This window comes from Bison bison, unplaced genomic scaffold (assembly GCF_000754665.1).
Source record: "Bison bison bison isolate TAMUID 2011002044 unplaced genomic scaffold, Bison_UMD1.0 scf7180017864136, whole genome shotgun sequence".
NCBI classification, from domain to species: domain Eukaryota; kingdom Metazoa; phylum Chordata; class Mammalia; order Artiodactyla; family Bovidae; genus Bison; species Bison bison.
The window spans coordinates 2,285,295-2,306,770 of record NW_011494708.1 but is presented as its reverse complement, the minus strand read 5'-3'; the positions used below and the strand labels follow the sequence as shown (position 1 = coordinate 2,306,770).

The following is a 21,476-nucleotide window of genomic DNA, read 5'->3' as shown; positions in this document are numbered from 1 at the left end:
TATACTATAGCCAAATAAAAAACTAAAGCTAATTCAGCCAAAGGGACAGCATGAGAAAGGGCATATGTTTAGAGAGAAGAGAAAGCATATCCCCTGGCCAGAGTGTATAGTGTGTGTTTGGAGACGGAGGTGGGGCTGGGGAGACTGAAACAGTAGCTTTCTTGCTGTAGATCAAGGGGCCAGCAGAACCTTTAGGTTGAAGGGAAATGACAAGGAATTTTATAGAAATGTCCCGTCTAGTGAGAATTTTGATGACAGGCTTTGTAGGAAGTCATAAAATTTGATTTTGTATAGAGTGGTAGAATGGAGAATAAAGGACAGGTTGATGACTTCTGTCAGTCCAGTGGTTAAGACCCAATGCTTCCACTGCAGGGAGCATTGGTTCAGTCCCGCTTAGGGAACTAAGACCTCCCATGCTGTGTAGCCAGGAAAAAAAAGACAGATTGGAGTTAAGATGTTACTATTGTTGAGTAGGAGACATGGGAGGGATTTTTAAGTATTTGGAGAAAGGTGAGAAGTGGTGTTGGTTTTAAACTTGTTGGATTCAGGATACCAAAAAATCAGCCATTCTTCAAGTGAAATGATAAGGTCAGGTGTAGGACTAGGGTTGGGATTGACATTTATGTATGACAAGAATAAATAAATCACTCAGGATGATATATAAAACAAGGAGACTGAGGGCTATGGATCACTTTTTAGGTAGATGGTCACAATTGAAGGAAGGGAAGAAGCTTAGGGAAGGGATGGCTTAGAACTGATATCTGGCTTGAGCAAGTCAGTAGCATATTTCATGATGTACTTCCCTTCTTAATGCTATTCTTAGAAATATGGATAGGTATATTGATGGAGCCAGGTTCCAAATCTTGTCTAGAAACCTTGGAAGTTCCTGAAATCCTTTCAGAGTTCCTGAGATTTTTTTATATACTTAAAACAAATATTGTAGTACATTCAAAATAGAAGCAATTAACTGTCTTCTGTTAAGCCAGACATTAGAGATAAGCAGATCTAAAACAGTGTAGTCTCTTGCTAAATTTTGTTTTTTAGGATGTACTTTCTTCATAGAAACTGTTAAGGCTAACATAGAATGGGGTTTTACTGTTAAGGAATTAATAAATATTTTAACAAGTTTTCAGTTTTAATTTCCTAACACAAGGAATGTATTAGTTGTTGGGTATCCTGGGTTATTTTAAAAGTATAAAGAGGTCCTGAGATCAAAAGTTCAAAAACTGATGAATTAGCCAAAGTTGTTCCTATCTTATTTTTAAAGTGGGAGTAAGCTATTTGTTTCACTAGAGTGAATTTAAAAATCTGTGAATGTTCTTGCCTTGAGAGTTCTGAATTAAGTTTTAATAACTTTAATTGACCAATGAATGTTTATTTGAATTCCATTTTGTTTGATCATATGAAGTACATTTTGCCTTTGTAGGCAGTTTGCTGAAATGAAGATACATATAAAACTTTTCTGGAAAGCCACATAAACTTCGATCTGTTGGTTTACAAGTCCAGAGATGCCCTTCTATTTTAGTTTAGTATTTGTGTTCATTTTAAGTCCTTTAAAGATACGCATATTTACATTCCTAGAGAAGCAGCATAATCTCTCCTTTCCCCTTTCAGATACTTGTCAATGACAGCAGTTATCCCAAAATTGCAGAAAACCTGACTACAGTGCAATAATAGTACAACAGCCAGTGTTCTTCAAATATCACTGTACAAATTCTATACCAAAAAAATTCCCATGTTTCCTGTAACATTAAAACCAGATAGACTTGAGGGCTTTGATGGAGACCCATTGTGTCTTTGTAGCAGTGGGTTCCAGTTTAATGTAGTAAGCACTTAAGATTTTTCCCATGGTTCTTTTTCGGGTAGATGGGTGGAGAAAGAACCATTAAATTAGAGGATCTCTGAGCTTCTGTTGATAATGAAACAGCCAGGAAATGCACTGTCATCATGGCAACAACCAGCTGCTTATATCTGTTGGTCTCCCCCTCCCCTTCTGTACCCTTCATTGCACTCCTTCAGGGAAGTGCTATTGCTACTTCTCTAGGTTCTATTGAGTTTGAGATTGAGAGTTAATTTTAAGATCTTCCTAAAATTAACCTTTAGGATGTTACTGTTGTGTATACTTCTGAGGGGAAAAGGATAGGAGTTAGATTCTCTTGACTTAGCTGTTTTTTTTTTTTTTTTTTAACATTTTGAATGTGCTTCACAGCATGTAGGATCTTAGTTCCCCAACCAGGAATAGAGCCTGTGCTCCCTGCATTGGAATAGTGGAGTCTTAACCACTGGGCTGCCAGGGAAATCCCTAACATAACAAATTTGAATTGAATTGAAAGATGCAACTTTATAACTGCAAATAGATATTATTTCTACTTTTATGTGCATTACTTTGTAACTGAAATTGTATAAGAATTTAAGTTAACAGTTTCTTAGAATATTTTGGGGAACTAACATTTGTTAGAAACCTAGAATTTTCCTAAGTTGAATTTTTTCCCCCTGTGTATAGAAAAATGCTTGATGGTGGAACATTGATACCATACAGCATATTCAGCTTAGTGTACTTAGCTCACTGAGGTGTGGTTTACATCATATCAGTGTTGTCTATGACCTTTCCTTGCCTTGGAGAGCTCATGCTATTAAAAGTTGGAGTCGTAAATAATAACTGTGATGTGCCTAAATTGAATTTTGTCTTAAATTTTTAGAATGAGATAAAACACTTCATGTTAAACATACTCGATGTGTAGGCAGAGTAGAATTAATTGAAATGTGAAATTATTTGATAGATTCCACAGTGGTGTGTGGAGTACATGCGATCATTACCAGGACCCAAAAGAGGAGTTGCCTGTACCCAACCCAGGAGAGTGGCTGCAATGAGTGTGGCTCAGAGAGTTGCTGATGAAATGGATGTGATGTTGGGCCAGGAAGTTGGTTACTCCATTCGATTTGAAGACTGCAGTAGTGCAAAAACCATTCTTAAGTAAGTACTGTCTTTAAAAATGGACACTATTTCCCTTCTGCTTTTAGTTTTCTGCCACCAGATAGCAGACCTTGCTAGTGGAGTCTCAAGTTATCCAGTTTTAGAATAATCCAGATTAAACCTTCTTATGCTTACTAGATGACTTTTTAATATGGATTCTTTTTTTTTTTGTTAGTAATATATATAGCTGTTCAGTAGACACTGAAGTTCATAGGTCAGATTTTAGTTACTTGGTGCTATATCTTAGGTGAAGTGTATCATTTCAATATGACAGAAAGGTAGATGATATATCTTAGTAAAGGAAAAATATTTGTAGAAAGAAGGATGTATGGGAAGGGATATGATTTATTTGGGGTAGAGGGCTTTTGATACTAATTACACTGGTGTTACCATGGATGTGTTTTGAACTAAAAGGAGCAATCTTTTGTAATACACTCTTATTAGAGTCTCCTCAAAAACCTCTTCGTTATACCGTATTGAACTTCTTTCTAATATGATTGACAACCATATTGAGCTTCTTTCTAATACTTTAACTTCCCTGATTTCTCATCTTCATCTTCACACTTGCATTCAGCATAAATAGTGTGATGTTTGTTGCCTGATGGTAATTCTTTTGAAAATCTTTTGTTCATTCCGTGTGTATGTGTATGACAGTTCATTCATTTTTTTAAAATGAGTTCTTTGTCTTGATACAGTCTTCCCCCTGAGGTTGTTTTTAGAAGACAGTGGTGGGTAAGATGTTACATAGACAGTGACAGGAGTCTTTGATGGCAGACTTTGATACAGCGTTACAGGGGAAGCTATGTATTTTACAGAAAACTTCAAATGTATGTAAAAGTAGAATAATGCTGTAATAAACTTATATTTATTTGTCTTGCATCTTCAGAGTTGACTCATCTTATTTCATCCATATCTCAACCCATTTCTGTGTCCCCCAAAATAAGAAGCAAATCCTAGGCATCATATACTTTTGATCTGTAAATATTTCAGTGCATCTGTCTCAAAAATAAGATTTCTCTAAATGTAACTGTGCTATCACAACTTAAAATTTTTTTCCATAATCAAAACCTTGTTACCTTTAAGATTTCATCTCAGTTTCTTTGATTTATTATTTTATTATAATTTCCAATTAATTGCTTTATTAATTAGTTGTTAATAGTAATTGAACTTAAGTGTTTACTTCAGTCAGCTTGTCTTTATGACTTTATGAGGTGTGTTTTTGACTTAGACCTTAATCTTTACTGAATAAATTTTTAGTGACAGTCATGGTATTTATCAGTTGTAAATACAGTATAATTGACAAAAGTGTTACCTAAAATCTAAACTTATTTTTTATTACTTTAAGATTAGATAATGTCAAGGAATTGAGGATAATAAAGTGCAGATTTTGCTCACCTTTAGGAGAAACAATATGACATTTGATTTACTGTGTGTTGAATTTTTTTTTAAGTAAGCCATAGTTGAGCAGGGAGAGCAGAATTTAGGAATTGGGAGATGAGAAAGTTACATGCAATATTAGGGCAAAATGTATAAATGTTTATAATAGGAAGTGGTAGGCTTTCAAAAGATGCGTGCTTGGGAAAGATTTTAGTTCAGTTAATAGGGAAAGAATGACAACAGATTTGAGAGCTCTGTCTTTGGCATTGTGATGTTTTTTACGGAATGGTTTCTAGAGGCTTTATTTAAATTTAAAAAGAAACCTTAATTCTTATAGGGTAAGCTTATTGGAATTTCTTCTGGAATCTTCTGAAGAGCTAGAAGGTAACCTAGTATTGTCTTTAAGTGATATCACATCCTATTAGTATGGAGTGAGTGGTAGTTTTAACTAATGGGAGTGCTTTATTAAGTGCAGTGTCTTATGAATCCCTAGATATATTTTGTGTAGTCATCCATCAACTTGTTTCTTGAGAACCCAGATGTTCAAAATAGCTAAAGCTTTAACTTAGAATTAGTTATGTAGTTAATTGGGTAGGAAGAGTGAATACATCAGACAAGTATCAGATGACTATTTGAGCCCTCCATTGAGCCCTACATTAACTGTTTTCATGTGTAGATATAAAATGCCTGTGTATCTACTTTGTAGCCAGAAGAAGCCTTTAATCTTCACTGTAGAAGGATGGTGATGAGGACTAACTCATAAAGATTCTGCTTGAGGAGCTGAGAATTTAACCATATCCTTCCTGATTCATTGTGTACACTACATAAATGCTGGTTTACTAATTAATTTGTTTGAGACTACTTTAGCTTCATCTTTATACGCTAATGGTCCAAAGATAGTTTCTCCAGTGTTTGGGACACATAAGTGTCTACATTATAGGTCTTAATATTGCTCTACTTAGGATTGGATCTAGTGTAAATTTGTGTACACTGTGTTAAACTAGCCTTAAATAGCTATCCAGTCCCAGTAGGCAAGTTACTTTTCAAAACCACCACTGCTAAATGGTTTTTATAATTTGCTGTGTGTTTGCCTGCTCCCATCTTTTTTTTCTCCTAAAGTATTGCTTTTGCAATGTACGTATGTTCCTTTGGCCATCTTGGAATGGAAGTTATTGGGGCGGGGGGGGGTACCTCAATGAGGTAGTTAAAATATTTAATATTTACATTATTATTTTGGTAGCTAATTTCACTATTATTTTTGGTGATATGCTTCCTATTTGTTTTTTCCTCAAACTATAAAATTACTGAGAGATCGTGATACTGAGGGAACCTAGTAACTTTAACTTACGCAAGTAATGCTTAGTCATTCATTCAGTCAGCTAATAACTGAGTACCTTCTGTGTGTTGGGCAGTGCTAAGTATAGTAGTAAAAGTAAAACTGGCCCCGTCCACATTAAGCAAATACACAGTAAATATAAAATTTCAAATTGTGATTAGGCTTTGAAAGAATTTTGAAGTGTATTTGAAAGCATGATTTGAGAATTCACTTGAGGTTGGAAAAGAGAAGGCAGAATTTCAGTCAAGAACTGAAGTAAAAGTAATGGTTTGCCAGGAGTAGCAATAGGGGTACAGACTTTAGGCACATGGAACACCATTTTTAAAAACCCTTTTTGGAGTGGCATCAGTCCAATTCACTGTGCAGCAGCAGGAGCACACCCCAAATGCCTGGAACTTCTCATCCAGGCGGGAAAAAAAAATAAATAAATAAAAACCCTTTTTTTCTGAATGGAAAAAAAAGCATACTTTTTGCTTGAAGGCACTGTGGTCTTCATGTTACTTACACTGATTTGTGTAAGTCAGCATTTCTAAGGCAGAACAGTTTTGAGATGGTTCAGGACAGGTTTATAGACAGTATGGATAATCAAAGATAGGTTTGATTCTTTTTCTTAACGTGATTGGAACATAAACCCATTGGGAAGGGAGTTTGTATCTGTATACTTGTGCGTGGATCCTTTTTTAAAAAAAAAGTGACATGGAAGGGGCAGCAGAGGAGTGTGAAAATTTGTCACTACAGTGTACACTATCAGTGAACACTATCAGTGAACATAATTGTGGAAAGGGTAGAGTTTTCACAGAAAGACATTTTCCCTGATTGTTTAAACTTGCCTTGGTGGAGAAGGTACAGTGATAGGTTGATTTGGTGTATATAATTTGCCTTTTATTCTGAATTGTTTGCTTTTAAGTATCAGTTTCATTTCAGTTTTGGAATTTGTCAGAAGGCTAGGAACTCAATCTGGGATAATGTGTATGAAGCAGAAAGTGTTGCAGCTCTTTCTTGGAGGACACATGCTGTTAGCTCTGTAAGAGTAGGTAAGCATCTTGAGATGTTTATCTTTTATATAACTTAAGGACAAGCTGCTGGAAATCAGGAACAATTAAGATAGGACATAGTCTAGATCTAATTGAGTGATGGGGAAAATAAACAGCCTGGGTTTTAAGATATGATAAACCCTTTGTAAAACCTAAGGGAGAGATGTTTTGAACAAACCAACTAAAGAAGTACTATTTCACAGAACATGGTTCAGAAACTTGGGGAATTTTTTAATTTCCAAAAGGCAATCGAGGTGAGAAGATGAAAGAGAACCTAAAAGTACATAACAAATACAAGAGCCTAGTATAACAGAACCTCTAAGGTTGCTACTTGGGGAGGATTTACCAGCCATTGCCATAGCAGATTCTTTGGGACCTCAGGAAACAGTTTGAAGGACCAGCTGCATGACTACTTAGAGTTTCCAGAGTGAATTTCTACAAGGCAGTCTTGTTCTAAAAACTTGAGAAAAGAATCAAAAGGAAACAGATTGTAGAGCACAGACTCTAGGATCATAGTGCCTAGTTGTGTCCTAGTTCTGCCACTTACTGGCTGTGACTTTGTCCACGTTAATTAACCTCCTTGAGCTTACGGCTTTTTCAGAAGATGGAGCTGACAATAACAGCTACATCTTAGGATTGTTCTCAAATATGTAATTTTTGTGTGTCCCTTAGAATAATACCTGTAACACAGCAAGTGCTAAGTCAACGTTTCTTCTCTTGCTGCTGCTGATAGTGGTGGTAGATTTTCACTGTGAGAAATTGTTGTATTTTATTAACCAGTTAACCTGGTTAATTTAAAATGGACTTACAAAGCTAGTTTAATGAAGTCCCTTTTAATACAGTATTTGAATTACAATGTGAATTACAATTACAATGAATTAAACATTGATATTACTTGTCAATATGAAATGAATGAATGAATCCAAATATTCTTTTAGGGTTGAAGGTAAGATGTGGAAACAAATCTGGTCTTTAGAGATTATTATATAACCATCAATTATAAACTAATTTATTGAGCATCTGTTGTATGGTGGGCTTTGTTCTAATTCAAGTGCATCTCTGAATTAGGGAAAAGTAGTTTTACTGGATCTTCAGAAAGGAGTAGGTGTAAAGAATAAATGTGGTTATTTACCACTTCAGCAGTTCCTGTCATAGAAACTAAAAAAATCAGTTGTCACCTTAGAAAAAAAGTCTGTTGACTTTAAATTCATACAAAGCTAACTTGATTTCCTAAAGGTCTACATATAGTATTACATTTGACCTTTGTATTTAAAGCACTTGCAAGGGATTAGTTATAGAAGTTTCTCTTTGTTTATAGTGCCAACACCTTTTAAGAAAATACTAAGAACATACACGTCCATCCTAGCTTTCTGTAAATTCTGTTGTAAAGATAAGAGATCATTTCCTTCAAAAGTTATGAAAATGTGAGGAATAAGCAGTATATTTTGAAAAAATGATTTAATTTCCTTGTATGCTCAGTGGCTCAGTTGTGTCTGACGCTTTGCAACCCCATGAACTGTATAGCCTGCCAGGCTCCTCTGTCCATGGGATTTTCCAGGCAAGGATAGTAGAGTGGGTTGCCATATCGTTTCCTTATTTCTTGTTAATTTCTTAGGTGTTTCTTTAGCTTGATTAGATCTCTAATTCTGAAACACATACCAAATGTATTTTGGCTGTTTGCCAAAATAAAGCTGTATGCTTAGGCTGCTGATCTTCAGCATGTAAGTTAATAACTAGGAGGCTATGTATTTGATAAATAAGATGTGATGTTTTCTGTTTGGCTTTTTTTAAGTGTTGGAATTGCATTAAAACATTTTAGATTCCACATTATTCAGAATACCATATGGCACCTTTCCATATGACTGTTCACATTTGATGGTTTGTACTCATTGTAGCCAATATAATGCTACATAGTGTTGTGGCTATAGTAAGATTAGTGTTATTCATAAGGGGTAATGCTTTTGCTGAGAATGTCAAATTAAACTTCAACCTATATAAATCTTTATTCCTTTACAAATGAAAGGAGCATTATGTTTATTAAGGAGCTATGTCAGTGTCGTTGACTCTTTCCTGACTTGATAGAGAGGAGGTATGCTGTGAAGCAATTAAGGTAGTTTGAATGTCACATGAATTGTATAGATGATTTCACAAAAGAGGAAGTACTTCATTTGAGCTGAGAAGAATGGCGAGACCTAGATAGGCAAGTTAACTAGGTGGATAAGTTGGATTTTAAGTAGAGTAGACGTTCTCATGCTGCTTTGGTTTATAGCATGCTTAATGTCAGGAGTTTTTCATGGCACTCTAGGCCTAAAGAAATAACTCAAAATTTTAATAAGAATTTACGTTCTAACAATCTAATAGTCCATTAAACAAATGTTGGACATTGAAAGAAAAAGCTTAGTAATTGATTTCATTCTTATTCACCATTATTTATTAATGGATGTCTTTGCTATTGGAACACAGCAGTTTCTTACACTTTCGAATCAGATTGGATGCTGCCACCTTTATTTTTCTACACAGTAATGTAAACCTAGATTGTGCTAGGGAATTGTATGTGAGCTGTGTAAGTTAGAGGTGAGTCCGGAAATAGCCAGATCACTTGAAAGAGGTGTGTTAGTTGCTCAGTCGTGTCCAGCTCTTTGTGACCCCATGGACTGTAGTCCACCAGGCTCTGTCCATGAGATTCTCCAGGCAAAAGAATACTGGAGTGGATTGCCATTCCCTTCTTTAGGGATCTTCCCAATCCAGGGATTGAACCCAGGTCTCCCACGTGGCAGGCAGATTCTTTTCCGTCTGAGCCACCAGGGAAGCCCTATGAAAGAGGTAAAAAAAACTTTATTTTTTAAACTGATTTGTATATATACTTAAAATACATGATCAACTCTTTGTACCCATGTCATATGGAAGTACTAATTGACACAAGAAAACAGTTGTTTTGATGGATGAAGGTCATTTGATGAGTTTTATCAGTAGCTGTTCAGTAAGTATAATAGCTTTCACTCTAAACATGTTTAAAAATTGTTGACTTTTTGGGGGATGATCAACCATTTCATCAGAGAAGGCATTGGCACCCCACTCCAGTACTCTTGCCTGGAAAATCCCATGGACGGAGGAGCCTGGTAGGCTGCAGTCCGTGGGGTCTCTAAGAGTCGAACACGACTGAGCGACTTCCCTTTCAGTTTTCACTTTCATGCATTGGAGAAGGAAATGGCAACCCACTCCAGTGTTCTTGCCTGGAGAATCCCAGGGAACGGCGGAGGCTCGTGGGCTGCCATCTATGGGGTCGCACAGAGTTGGACACGACTGAAGCGACTTAGATCAGCAGCAGCAGCAACCATTACATAGTGTTGATATTGTGAAGGATGGGTAGGGTATTTAGACTCATCATATTTGGTGGTGAAAAGAACAATATTTTATAAAATCACTATGTATGGTTTTGTCTTCTAATATTATCCCTGATAAATGCAAGCTGTTTTAGCTTTGTCATTTGTTCCTTACAGTTGTCATTCAGAGAAGTATTCTGCTGATAGGGGCTTTGAACAAAAAGTAAGTTACATGTAGAAAATTGCATTAAGTACTACTTTTGGTCATGGTCTCTTTCAGAAGTCTTGATCCATTATAAGTTAGAAGAAATTACCACACACAAACCTGTTTGTGTAGGCGTTTTATCGTAGGTAGCTTTTCTTTAATAGAGACGTCACTTAACTGGATTGTAATGGATTAGTCTAAAAACTTAATGGTAAATAGAAATTTTATGTGAACTTTAAACATTTTATTTTAACCTAAAACTTAACACATTCATTTATCAATCTCTTAGTGTAGAACCAACACCATTTCCTTGAATATGAGCCCTTTGTAGTTCTATTACTTAGTAAAATGTCTAGTTGTTAAAGTGAGATTAAACTGAGACACTTGCAAAATACACAGGTGTTGCTTTTCTTGAATTTTAAGAGTTCAGTCTTCTGGAATTCCTTTTTCACTCTTCTATAGTTATCTCACATTTGATGGTTTTTTTGTGATTTATCTTTTTCAAGCTTTTCTGAAGCATATAACTTAGGATACATACATACAACTCTTTTCTACCCTAAAAGGTTATCACTGTGTAACATAAGATGATATTGGCCTAGTTGGTAGGGACAGAAGTGTGGTTATATTCTAATATGTTTGTAGAGTAAGATTGATTTTCCCAAGGATTCATTCATTAGGTTAGTTAAGAGTGTAGTGTGCAGTTCTGCTATATTGAATACTTACCAAGTGCCAGACAGTTGGTGCATTTAGGTGGTTTATATATATTGTTTTATTTAATTTGAACGATAGCCACCGTATTCTTATTTTTCAAATGGAGCATTAGAGGAAGTTGAACTTAGAACACCAGTAAGAAAGCAGGGACTTGACCAAGGTTTGTCTCGCAAAAAGCATATGTCCTGAATCACTGTATATGCTGTTATTTCTCTCTCATTCTTCAGCTCCATAGAATTATTTATGTGTAAGTATTTGTAAGGTAGTAAATCTAATTACTTAGGTTTTACTAGATCTGTGAAATAGATACCAGGAATTTCTTTTGGTCATGCTGAATGAATTTTGGATCCTCTAGAAACAGTTTTGATTTATCTGCATGTTTAGTCATGCCAGAATAAAGCCTATACTTTGAAAGGTAACCAAAACCCTAACAGGATTGGAATAGCAGCACACAACTAGGATTTTCAGAACATATTAAACTTCAGCTTTAATAGTAGGGCTGGTTCAAGACATATGGCTGCTAATTTCACTTATATTTTCCCTGGAGATTGTTCTAGAACAGTGTAAAGTTTTTTCATTCATTTTAATGACAGAATAGTTTAATTCCTTAGATGGACATTCAGAATTTACAGCTTCTTTTATTAAAATCAGTTGGTGTCCTTAGTATTCTCTTATAATCTTGTACACGCATTTTTTCACACGTGTTCAGGTGAGTATATCTGTGAAATGAGTTTCTTAAAAATGAAACTGGTTGGGTCAGAGGGTGAGTTGGAATTTTATTAGCTGTTGCCATATTTTAGCTACTCTGACTAAGGGATGAGCAAATGAGTATCTGTTTCTATGGCCTTGCCAACACTTTGTTGTGGAACATGTTTATCTTTGTCTATATTGTAAGTTAAAAAGTGAAATCTCAGTATGATTTTAATTTGCATTTATCTTTTATATGAAATTGAGCATCTTTACATGTACTTATGAGCCATTTGTATTTCTTTTTGGAATCTAAGATGCTTCTGTCAGCTTTCCAGACATATTGCTACCTGGTTGACAGTCATTTTTATGGTGCTGTTTTAAAATGCATATCTTAAACAAGGTCCTACTGTATAACACAGAGAACTATGTTCAGTATCCTGTGGTAAACCATAATGGAGAATATATATTTTAAAAATATATGTAAGTGAATCTCTTTACTATGCAGCAGAAATAAACATAACATTATAAATCAGCTATGTGTCTGTCAGTCTCTCATTCGTGTCTGACTCTTTGCGATCCCATGGACTGTAGCCTGCAAGGCTCCTCTGTTTATGAGATTCTCCAGGCAAGAATACTGGAGTGGGAAAGTATTTCCTTCTTCAGGAGATCTTCCCGATCCAGGGATTGAACCTGGGTCTTCTGCAGTGCAGGCAGATGCTTTTACCATCTCAGCTCCTGTAGTTCAGTTCAGTTCAGTCACTCAGTCGTGTCTGACTCTTTGAGACCCTATGAACCGCAGCATGCCAGGCCTCCCTGTCCATCACCAACTCCCGGAGATTACCCAAACGCATGTCCATTGAGTCAGTGATGCCATCTAACCATCTCATCCTCTGTCGTCCCCATCTCCTCCTGCCTTCAGTCTTTCCCAACATCGGGGTCTTTTCAAATGAGTCAGCTCTGCGCATCAGGTGGCCAAAATATTGGAATTTCAGCTTCAACATCAGTCCTTCCAATGAATACCCAGGACTGATCTCCTTTAGGGTGGACTGGTTGGATGTCCTTGCAGTCCAAGGGACTCTCAAGAGTCTTCTCCAACACCACAGTTCAAAAGCATCCATTCTCCTGTGCTCGGCTTTCTTTATACTCCAACTCTCACATCCATATATGACTACTGGAAAAATCATAGCCTTGACTAGACAGACCTTTGTTGAGAAAGTAATGTCTCTGCTTTTTAATATGCTGTCTAGGTTGATTATAACTTTCCTTCCGAGGAGTAAGTGTCTTTTAATTTCATGGCTGCAATCACCATCTGCAGTGATTTTGGAGCCCCCAAAAATAAAGTCAGCCACTGTTTCCACTGTTTCCTCATCTATTTGCTATGAAGTGATGAGCTCTGAGGGAAGCCCTAAATTGACTATACCTCAATTTAAAAGATCATGAGTGGAAAAAATAATAATTTTAAAAATACCATTGCAGTTTCAGACAATGAAGTTTAAGTCATTGCAACTAGGCTCAAACACATCTTTATTAATAAATTTTTGCCCACGAGAAGTAAGTTTGTTTATTCCTGTAGTATAAAAAAAAATCCATGCTTCAACTCTTGGAAGGCACTTTTTGCCTCCCTGCTGTGGGAGCATTTTCCCTGCAAAGAGTTGTCGAGATGCTTGAAGAAGTACTGGTTGGTTGGTGAGAGGTTAGGTGAATATGGCGGATGAGGCAAGACTTCATAGACCAATTTGTTCAACTTTTGAAGTGTTGGTTGTGCAACGTGCGTGCAGTCGTGCGTTGTGGCAAAGAATTTAGCCTTTTCTGTTGACTAATAGTTGCAGGCATTGCAGTTTTCAGTGCATCTCATTTTGAGTTGCCAAGCATACTTCTCAGACGTAATGGTATCTCAGGATTCCATGAAGGCTGTAGTGGATCAGATGGGCAGAGACCAAACAGTGGCCATGACCTTTTTTGGTACAAATTTGGCTTTGGGAAATTTCAGCGCTTTGAAGCTGCTTCTTGGTCTAACCACTGAGCTAGTCATTGGTGGTTGTAGTATAAAATCCACTTTTTGTTGCATGTCACAATACGATTGAGAAATGGTTCACTGTTGTTGCATAGAATAAGAGAAGACAACACTTCAGAACAATTTTTTTGATTTGTGGTCAGCTCATGAGGTACCCATTTACTGAGCTTTTTCAGCAAACCTTTCCAGTTTGCTTCAAATGCTGAACGACCATAGAATGGTCGTAGTTGAGTTCTTCGACAGCTTCTCGTGTAGTTATGAGAGGATCAGCTTCAGTGATTACTCTCATTTGGTCGTTGTCAACTTCCGATGGCTGGCCACTGTGCTCCTCGTCTTCAAGGCTTTGTCTCCTGTGCAAAACTACTTGAACCACTACTGCATTATATGTTCTTCAGTGGTTCTGAGTGAAACACATTGTTGATGTTGCAAGTTGTCTTTTCAGCTTTACAACCCATTTTGTACTTGAATAAAAAATTGCTCGAATTTGCTTTTTGTCTAACTTCATTTCTGTAGTCTTAAGTAAATAAAAAATAAACAGCAGGTAATAAGTCGGATGGTAAAGAATCTGCCTGCAGTGCAGGAAACTCGGGTTGGATACCTGGGTCAGGAAGGTCCCCTGGAAAAGGGAATGGCTTCTTGCCTAGAGAAATCCATGGATGGGAGAGCCTGGTGTGCAGTTGTTAACGGGGTCACAAGAGTGTCACGACTGAGTGACTAACACTTTTCCGCAGCTTAGCAAGCATCAAAATGTGAAAACGTGAAAGCAAACACAGGTTGCTATCTATGCAAATTTTTTGATCAAGTAGATCCCAAATGAAGCCAGTTCTGTATTTCTAACAAGTTCCTAGATGATACTGATGACTTTTTAAGCTAGTATTTTCCCAAGACAGTTAGAGAAACATTGTGGATAATAGGATACCCAGTAAAATGTAGAGTTTGGCTGCCCTGGGAAATTTTGGTTACTAGTCCATTACTAAAACGTCAAAATTATGTAATTACAGCTTATTATTGTGACACCCTATTTTTATGGCTCACCCCTGAGTCTGGGTAAATATTTAATTGCTACTGTGGAAGGTAGTAAAACTTGATCTAGGTAAAAGAAAATAGTTAGGGTCTTTGTAGGGCTATCAGAACCTGGTTCTGCCTTTTTTGTCAGGTTACTTTGGTTTTTGGGGAAGGGGTTTCATATATCTAGCAAATCATCAGGTGATAGCTTTCTACGTTTTTTTTCTGGGCTTGTTTAAAATTTTTCTTCATTGTGCACGAGAGCTTTCTTTCTAGTTGTGAGTGAGGGCTTAGCTACTCTTTGTTGCGGTGCTCTGGCTTCTCGTTGCAGCTGCTTCTCGTTGTGGATTAAGGGCTCTAGGGTGTTCAGGCTTCAGTAGTTGCAGGTTTGGGGCTCTGGAGCAAGGCTCACTAGTTGTGCTTGGGTTTATTTGCCCCTGGGCATGTTGGAATCTTCCCGGACCAGAAATCAAACTTGTGTTTCCTGCATTGGCAGGCGAATTCTCAATCTTTGGACCACCAGGGAAGTCGTGGGACTTTGAGGAGAGTATGTCAGTGTCTGAGGGGCCTGGGATTGGGAATTGGTATACTGATGCCTAGTCTTAGCAGGCTATTCCACTGATTTTAAAGCCCTGGAAAAGTTAACTGCTAATACTCCCTGGGAAAGCAGCAAATTTAACTATGTTAATTCTGATTGGATTCTAGAATCTGGAAGTCTGAGGATTTGGGTTTAGTTGACCATTTAACTTGGTACAGGTGATAATGCATAATTGTTAATAAAGAGCAAATAATAGTTCATTAATTATAACTGTAAGCTGCCATTTGTAATCGTTACCTTCTTCTCAGAAAAATAAAGAATGAGTATTTGGGTCAGCTCGGCTTTTAGATGCCATCATCACATTGTGGTGGTCTGAAGCTTGTTGAGGAAAGATCAGAATAAAGGGGTATTGTTTTTTAAAGGGGTTTTCAAGTGAAAGTTTAATACTTAGTGACTTTTTAATCACAATTTAATATGTAACAACGCATTTTACAGTCTTTTGAGGGTATTACAGGTCGAAGTTAGATGGTTGTCAGTGATTGAACTTGATCTAGCTGTACATATCGTCACTTCACATAAGTAATACATATTTCTGGAACTACATATGTTGAGTTCGTTAATTACAGTATTTTCAAAAATAACTACACTAAAATTCCGTGTTGAATTGAGTAGGCTTGGAAACTGAGCAACAGGGTATAAATTTGATAGTGTTTAAGCAGATATTGTTCAAAGAGTGACCAATCCATGTTTTTTGCCTTGCAAAGCAAAAGAGTATTGTTGAAACTAAGGAAATTATCCACAAGTAGATGAAACTGTATTAATGTTTTGCTACTGAGATAATGTGCAAAAGGACTGCCGAGCTTGTGTCAGTAATACCTGCAGGCAGGAGAAATTACCAAGTGTCCTCATAGATCAAGATATTTCAAAACATCTAGAGACTAGAGTAGCTGATTCATGCACTGTGGTTAAGGCATTGAGTCATAGTTTAATTGGCTCTGTTTTTGCTTTCATGGTCTTCATATAAAATAATTTTGCAGGTAGTGCTGTGCCAGTGTCAAGAATGTGATTGTTTCCTTTTTAAAATAGGACCAAAGAAGAAAGAAGCATAAAATATATCAAGTAAAGATGTATTTCTTTGCTAAAAGTCTTAATCTACAACTAAGTTTAGGCAGAATAAAGAGAAGGCTTCACTTGGGTTGTACACTGTCATTTTGTTGAACTTGGTGCTTCAACAGATGGTTTTGGCTAAAAATACAAAGTTGGTCCTTGAAAGATTAGATTAATTTGTGAAAAATAGAGCCAGAATAGTGAAGTCATAAATGATGACTTCAGATTTTTATACTTGTTTTAATTATGTAAATAAAACCATGGATTTATATTTAACTGAATGGCCTGTGACTTCAGCATTTGCAAGCAGACTTCATTTTGTCCAAGTGCCAAATGCAGGATGTTTTGTATTAGTGACAGTAGCAGCCAGAAGGGAACAGACAGGAGATTCACTGACCCATACAAATTATTCCTCACACCACCTTTCATCTGAGTGCCTGGATTCTCTCAAACCATCCCTAAACCTAGTTTTCCTCTTTGGTTCATTGATACAGATAATGCTGTATGCCTTGTCTTTCCGTAATTCATCAGCATTTCCACAGCGTAATGTTGCTCCTCATTTCATGCATGTATTCCTTTTTCTGATTCTTCACCATCATTTTATTGAATTAGATGGGACTGAGGAAAAAAAGATGGTAGACTCATGCTGTCTCAGCCCTTTTGAACCTATTAGCTTAAGTGGGAAGTTAGTGAAGTTTTAAAGAAATAACAAGTTTAGTGCTGTAATGTGATAAAGCAATTTAAAATGGTTTCTTGGTTTTGTTTTTGCAAGTTGAATATTTTAAATTTTATTTTGTTTTTAAGAAATTTATTTAAGTGACCATTTTCACTTTGGCATTTGTGTGAAATGTGTTTAATTCTGTCATCAGATTAACATTGTTTCTCAGTGCATTTTGGTATTACAGTCTCATTTGACAGAATTTGATAATGTATAACTTGTTTGATACATTCAATAAAATGTTTTTATGGAAGCTTAATTTTGTAATTGATTATGAAATAATAACATTTGTTTTGAACAAGGGTTAATTTATATTTATCTGATGTCTTTGCATTTCATATTTATGTCTTAAACTTTAAACGCACTAAATAACCAACATGTTATTTGTCAATATAGGTATATGACTGATGGGATGCTACTTCGTGAAGCAATGAATGACCCTCTCTTGGAGCGTTATGGTGTAATAATTCTTGATGAGGCTCATGAAAGGACATTGGCTACAGATATTCTCATGGGTGTTCTGAAGGAGGTTGTTAGACAGAGATCAGATTTAAAGGTGAATTAGTTTATTTGTTTGGTTCTTTAAAAATCCTATATGTGAATATATATGTATATTTAAAAGGGAGTACATGCTGATCACTACAACTACAAAAATAATCACCTATAAAAGCAAATATGGAGAGTACCAGCAGTGGTTTATACTTTCTTTTTAATTTTTCTTGCTGTCTTTGTTTTAGATTTTAAATATACTTCTTCTTAGTAATATGTTTATAGTCATTTCATTATATAGTCCATCCAGTTTTTTGTTTCATTTTAAATGATTTTATGTCATGGTGTTTTTAAACCTTGTGCTCACCCTGCCTTTTATTCAGTACAGGGGATACCTTCATTAAGGATCAAATCTCTGTTCTTGTCCTAACACAAACTCACTCATTCTAACTCATAATGCTGGAGAGTGGAATAACTGTATCCAGAACATACTGCTCCTCAGAAATGCCTTCCCTTAACCTAGGGTCTTGGTTCTTCCCTCTCCCACCCCCGCCTGCCATCCGTTGTACCATTTAAACCCTGGCCAGTGTTACTGTATTGATAAGGGCTTAAAACTGACTGACTGTGTGGACATTGTTGTCTCCCAAATTTTCTGAAGTTCCCTTTTTGCATTGTATGTGTGCAGTTCATTGGAACTTAGTATTGAGTGTTATTGTATGTGTTACAGAGGTTTGTACACTGGGGAGAAAGATTCTGGGTCTTAAAAGAATTGATACTGAGTTTGTTTGACTATAAAATTAAATGTATACTTTAAAGAATATATTTGAATAACTATGAGTACTATTACTGGTTAAACATTATGAGCTATTGAAATTTCGAGGGAGGAACTCAAAGTAGAAATTAAGAACTCTATAGTGGAATGTTTAATGGGAGAGCTTTCTATTTAATGGGTTTTGTCATGTGTAATTTAAATAAAGAGAGGATGATCACACAGTCATGCAGCCGGCACCTGAACAACCTTTTGCTGTGGCTTTTTTGGTAGTATAGAAAACCTCTGTTTGTTTTAGAAAATTTTCTGAAGAACTTATGCTTAGTAAAGATGATTTGGAAGAATGGAGAAATATTTGTACCACTGATTTATTTTATTTTATTTTTTGCTTTCTTTATTTTTCCCTGTGTGCAAGGTTGTCATTTTTTTTTAATAGCATAGTAGCAATCATATTACATATTGATGTCTTATATCAATTCCTTTTATGTAATTTTATAAACTTTGGTTGTTAAGGTGTTGCTTCATGAAAACATATGGTAGTTTATTTATGAAGAGTGAAAGTGTTAGTTGCTTAGTCATGTCTTGACTGTTTGTGACCCCATAGACTAGCCCGCCTTGCTCCTCTGTCCTTGGAATTCTCCAGGAAACAACACTGGAGTGGGTAGCCCTTCTTTTCTCCAGGGGATCTTACTGACCCAGGGACAGAACCACAATCTCCTGCATTGCAGGCCGATTCTTTACTCTCTGAGCCACTAGAGACACCGTAGTTGATATATATGGAGCAGTAAACATTACTCGTCTCTTTACAATCTTTGAAGACAGCTTCAAATAATTTACTGTTTTCTTTTCAGGTTATAGTTATGAGTGCTACTCTGGATGCAGGAAAATTCCAGATTTACTTTGATAACTGTCCTCTCTTAACCATTCCTGGGCGTACACATCCTGTTGAGATCTTTTATACTCCCGAACCAGAGAGAGATTATCTTGAAGCGGCAATTCGAACCGTGATCCAAATTCATATGTGTGAAGAGGAAGAAGGAGATCTGCTACTTTTCTTAACTGGTCAAGAGGTATTGTCATTATTTGCTTCCTTATTTATATTATTTCTATTAGACAACAATTTAAAACTTAAGAACCCAACATATATTAACCATGTATTTCTCATCCCAATGTCTATAAAGTTTTTCTTCAGCATGATTGTATTTATATGTGAAGTATATAACTCCCTTTATCTATGTACTCTAGGAATATACCCTTTTATGCCGTTAGTCTTTGTGTTCTAGTTGATATCCTGAGAATATTAAATGCTTTTAGAATTTCAAGATTTAGCAGTTTTAATCTCAACTTTGGAGAGACCTGAGTGGCAAGTGGTTTTGTGCTAATTTGCCATTCTGCTGAGGCATGAATGAAATCTGGTTACTCTAGGCAGTAATTTAGTTTGTAAGGGAATTTGGGTAACTCAGGTGCCCATCTACCATCAAAACAAGTGTTTGTGTTTTGTTTTTGTCTTCTTGCATGTGTCTATTGAGAATTGGAAGGAATCGCTGAAATTCTTTAGACTTTACATCATTTTTAAAATAGGAATTTTACTCTCACATGCAGCATTTTCTAAACTCATTTCTATCAGGATGTTTACAGGTGTGCTATGAAATTCTTGATGGCTTAAGTAAGCTCAGTGAGTTATCTGGGTGAAATAAATTCTTTTAGAGGTTTTCTGAAAGTTTGTCATTTGTTGTAATAGGCTTTGTGAATTTTCTACAGTGTCCTTCTCAAACTAATATACATGCCAGTCATTTGGAAATCTTGCAGATTTTTATTTGCTAGGTCAGGTGTAGGGTCTGATCTAAGAGTGTGTTCTGAGTAAGTGTCTAGAACAGTGCTACTCCATTAGAACTTCCTTTACATCTGGAAATGTTTTTATATCTATAGTGTTCAATATAGTTGTTGCTGTTCAGTTGTTCAATCATGTCTGATTCTTTGCAACCCATTGGAATGCAGCACACCAGTCTTCTCTGTCCTTTACTATCTCCCTGAGTTTGCTCAAACTCATGTCCATTGAGTCAATGATGCCATCCAACCATCTCATCCTCTGTTGCCCCCCTCTCCTGCTCTCAAGTCTTTTGCAAGCATTAGGGTCTTTTCCAATGACTTAGCTCCTCTTCATATCAGGAGGCCAAAGTTGGAGCTTCAGCATCAGCCCTTCCAGTGAAAATTGAGGATTGATTTCCTTTAGGATTGACTCGTTTGATCTCCTTGCAGTCCAAGGGACTCTTAAGAGTCTTCTCCAACACCACAGTTCAAAAGCATCAATTCTTTGGCACTCAGCTTTCTTTATACTCCCAACTCTCACATCCATACATGACTAGTGGAAAAACCATAGCTTTGACTAGATGGACCTTTGTCAGCAAAGTAATGTCTCTGCTTTTTAGTATGCTGTCTAGGTTTGTCATAGCTTTTCTTCCAAGGAGCAAGCATTTTTTAATTTCATGGCTGTAGTCACCATCTGCAGTGATTTTGGAGTCCCCCAAAATAAAGTCTGTCACTGTTTTCATGGTTTCCCCATCTATTTGCCATGAAGTGATGAAACCAGATGCCACACTACTAGTTTTTGTAGCCACAACAATATAATGGACTTGAATATTTGCATTGCAGCTAGTGAGAGGAGGAACTAAAATTTAATTTTATAGAAGTTTAATTAATTTAGTTACATGTGTTTGACCGCCTTGTTTTAGTTTTTGTGTGGTCTGCTAGTTACGAACTGTTTTTACATATTTTAAGGGTTTACATGAAAACAAAGAATGTGCTTCAGAGGTGGTATATGGATGCAAAGCCTAAAAAATTTTGGCCCTTTATAGTAAGAAATCTGATCCCTGCTCTAGAACATTTTTTTCTCAAGTGTGGTCAGTGGATTGCCTGCCTTGGTAGGGGAATTTGTTAAAGCAAGTTCTTGGCCCTGTTTCAGGCTTGCTGAAACAGATGAAATTTACAGATGAAATACTGTAAGAATCTGCATCCTTGCTGCTGCTGCTGCTGCTGCTAAGTTGCTTCAGTCGTGTCCAACTGTGTGCGACCCCATAGGCGGCAGCCCACCAGGCTCCCCCATCCCTGGGATTCTCCAGGCAAGAACACTGGAGTGGGTTGCCATTCATTTCCTTTCCCAATGCATGAAAGTGAAAAGTGAAAGTG

General features: G+C 36.5%; 1 protein-coding gene across 1 annotated transcript in view; it reads left to right on the top strand.

The window, feature by feature from the left end:
- DHX15 (DEAH (Asp-Glu-Ala-His) box helicase 15) overlaps window positions 1-21,476 on the top strand; it is a 54,004-nt gene that overhangs the window by 9,545 nt on the left and 22,983 nt on the right. Inside the window, exons 3-5 of the mRNA XM_010839916.1 lie at window positions 2,781-2,974; window positions 17,429-17,588; window positions 19,142-19,360. Of these exons, the coding sequence (XP_010838218.1) occupies window positions 2,781-2,974; window positions 17,429-17,588; window positions 19,142-19,360 (573 nt within the window). The remainder of the gene's footprint in view (window positions 1-2,780; window positions 2,975-17,428; window positions 17,589-19,141; window positions 19,361-21,476) is intronic.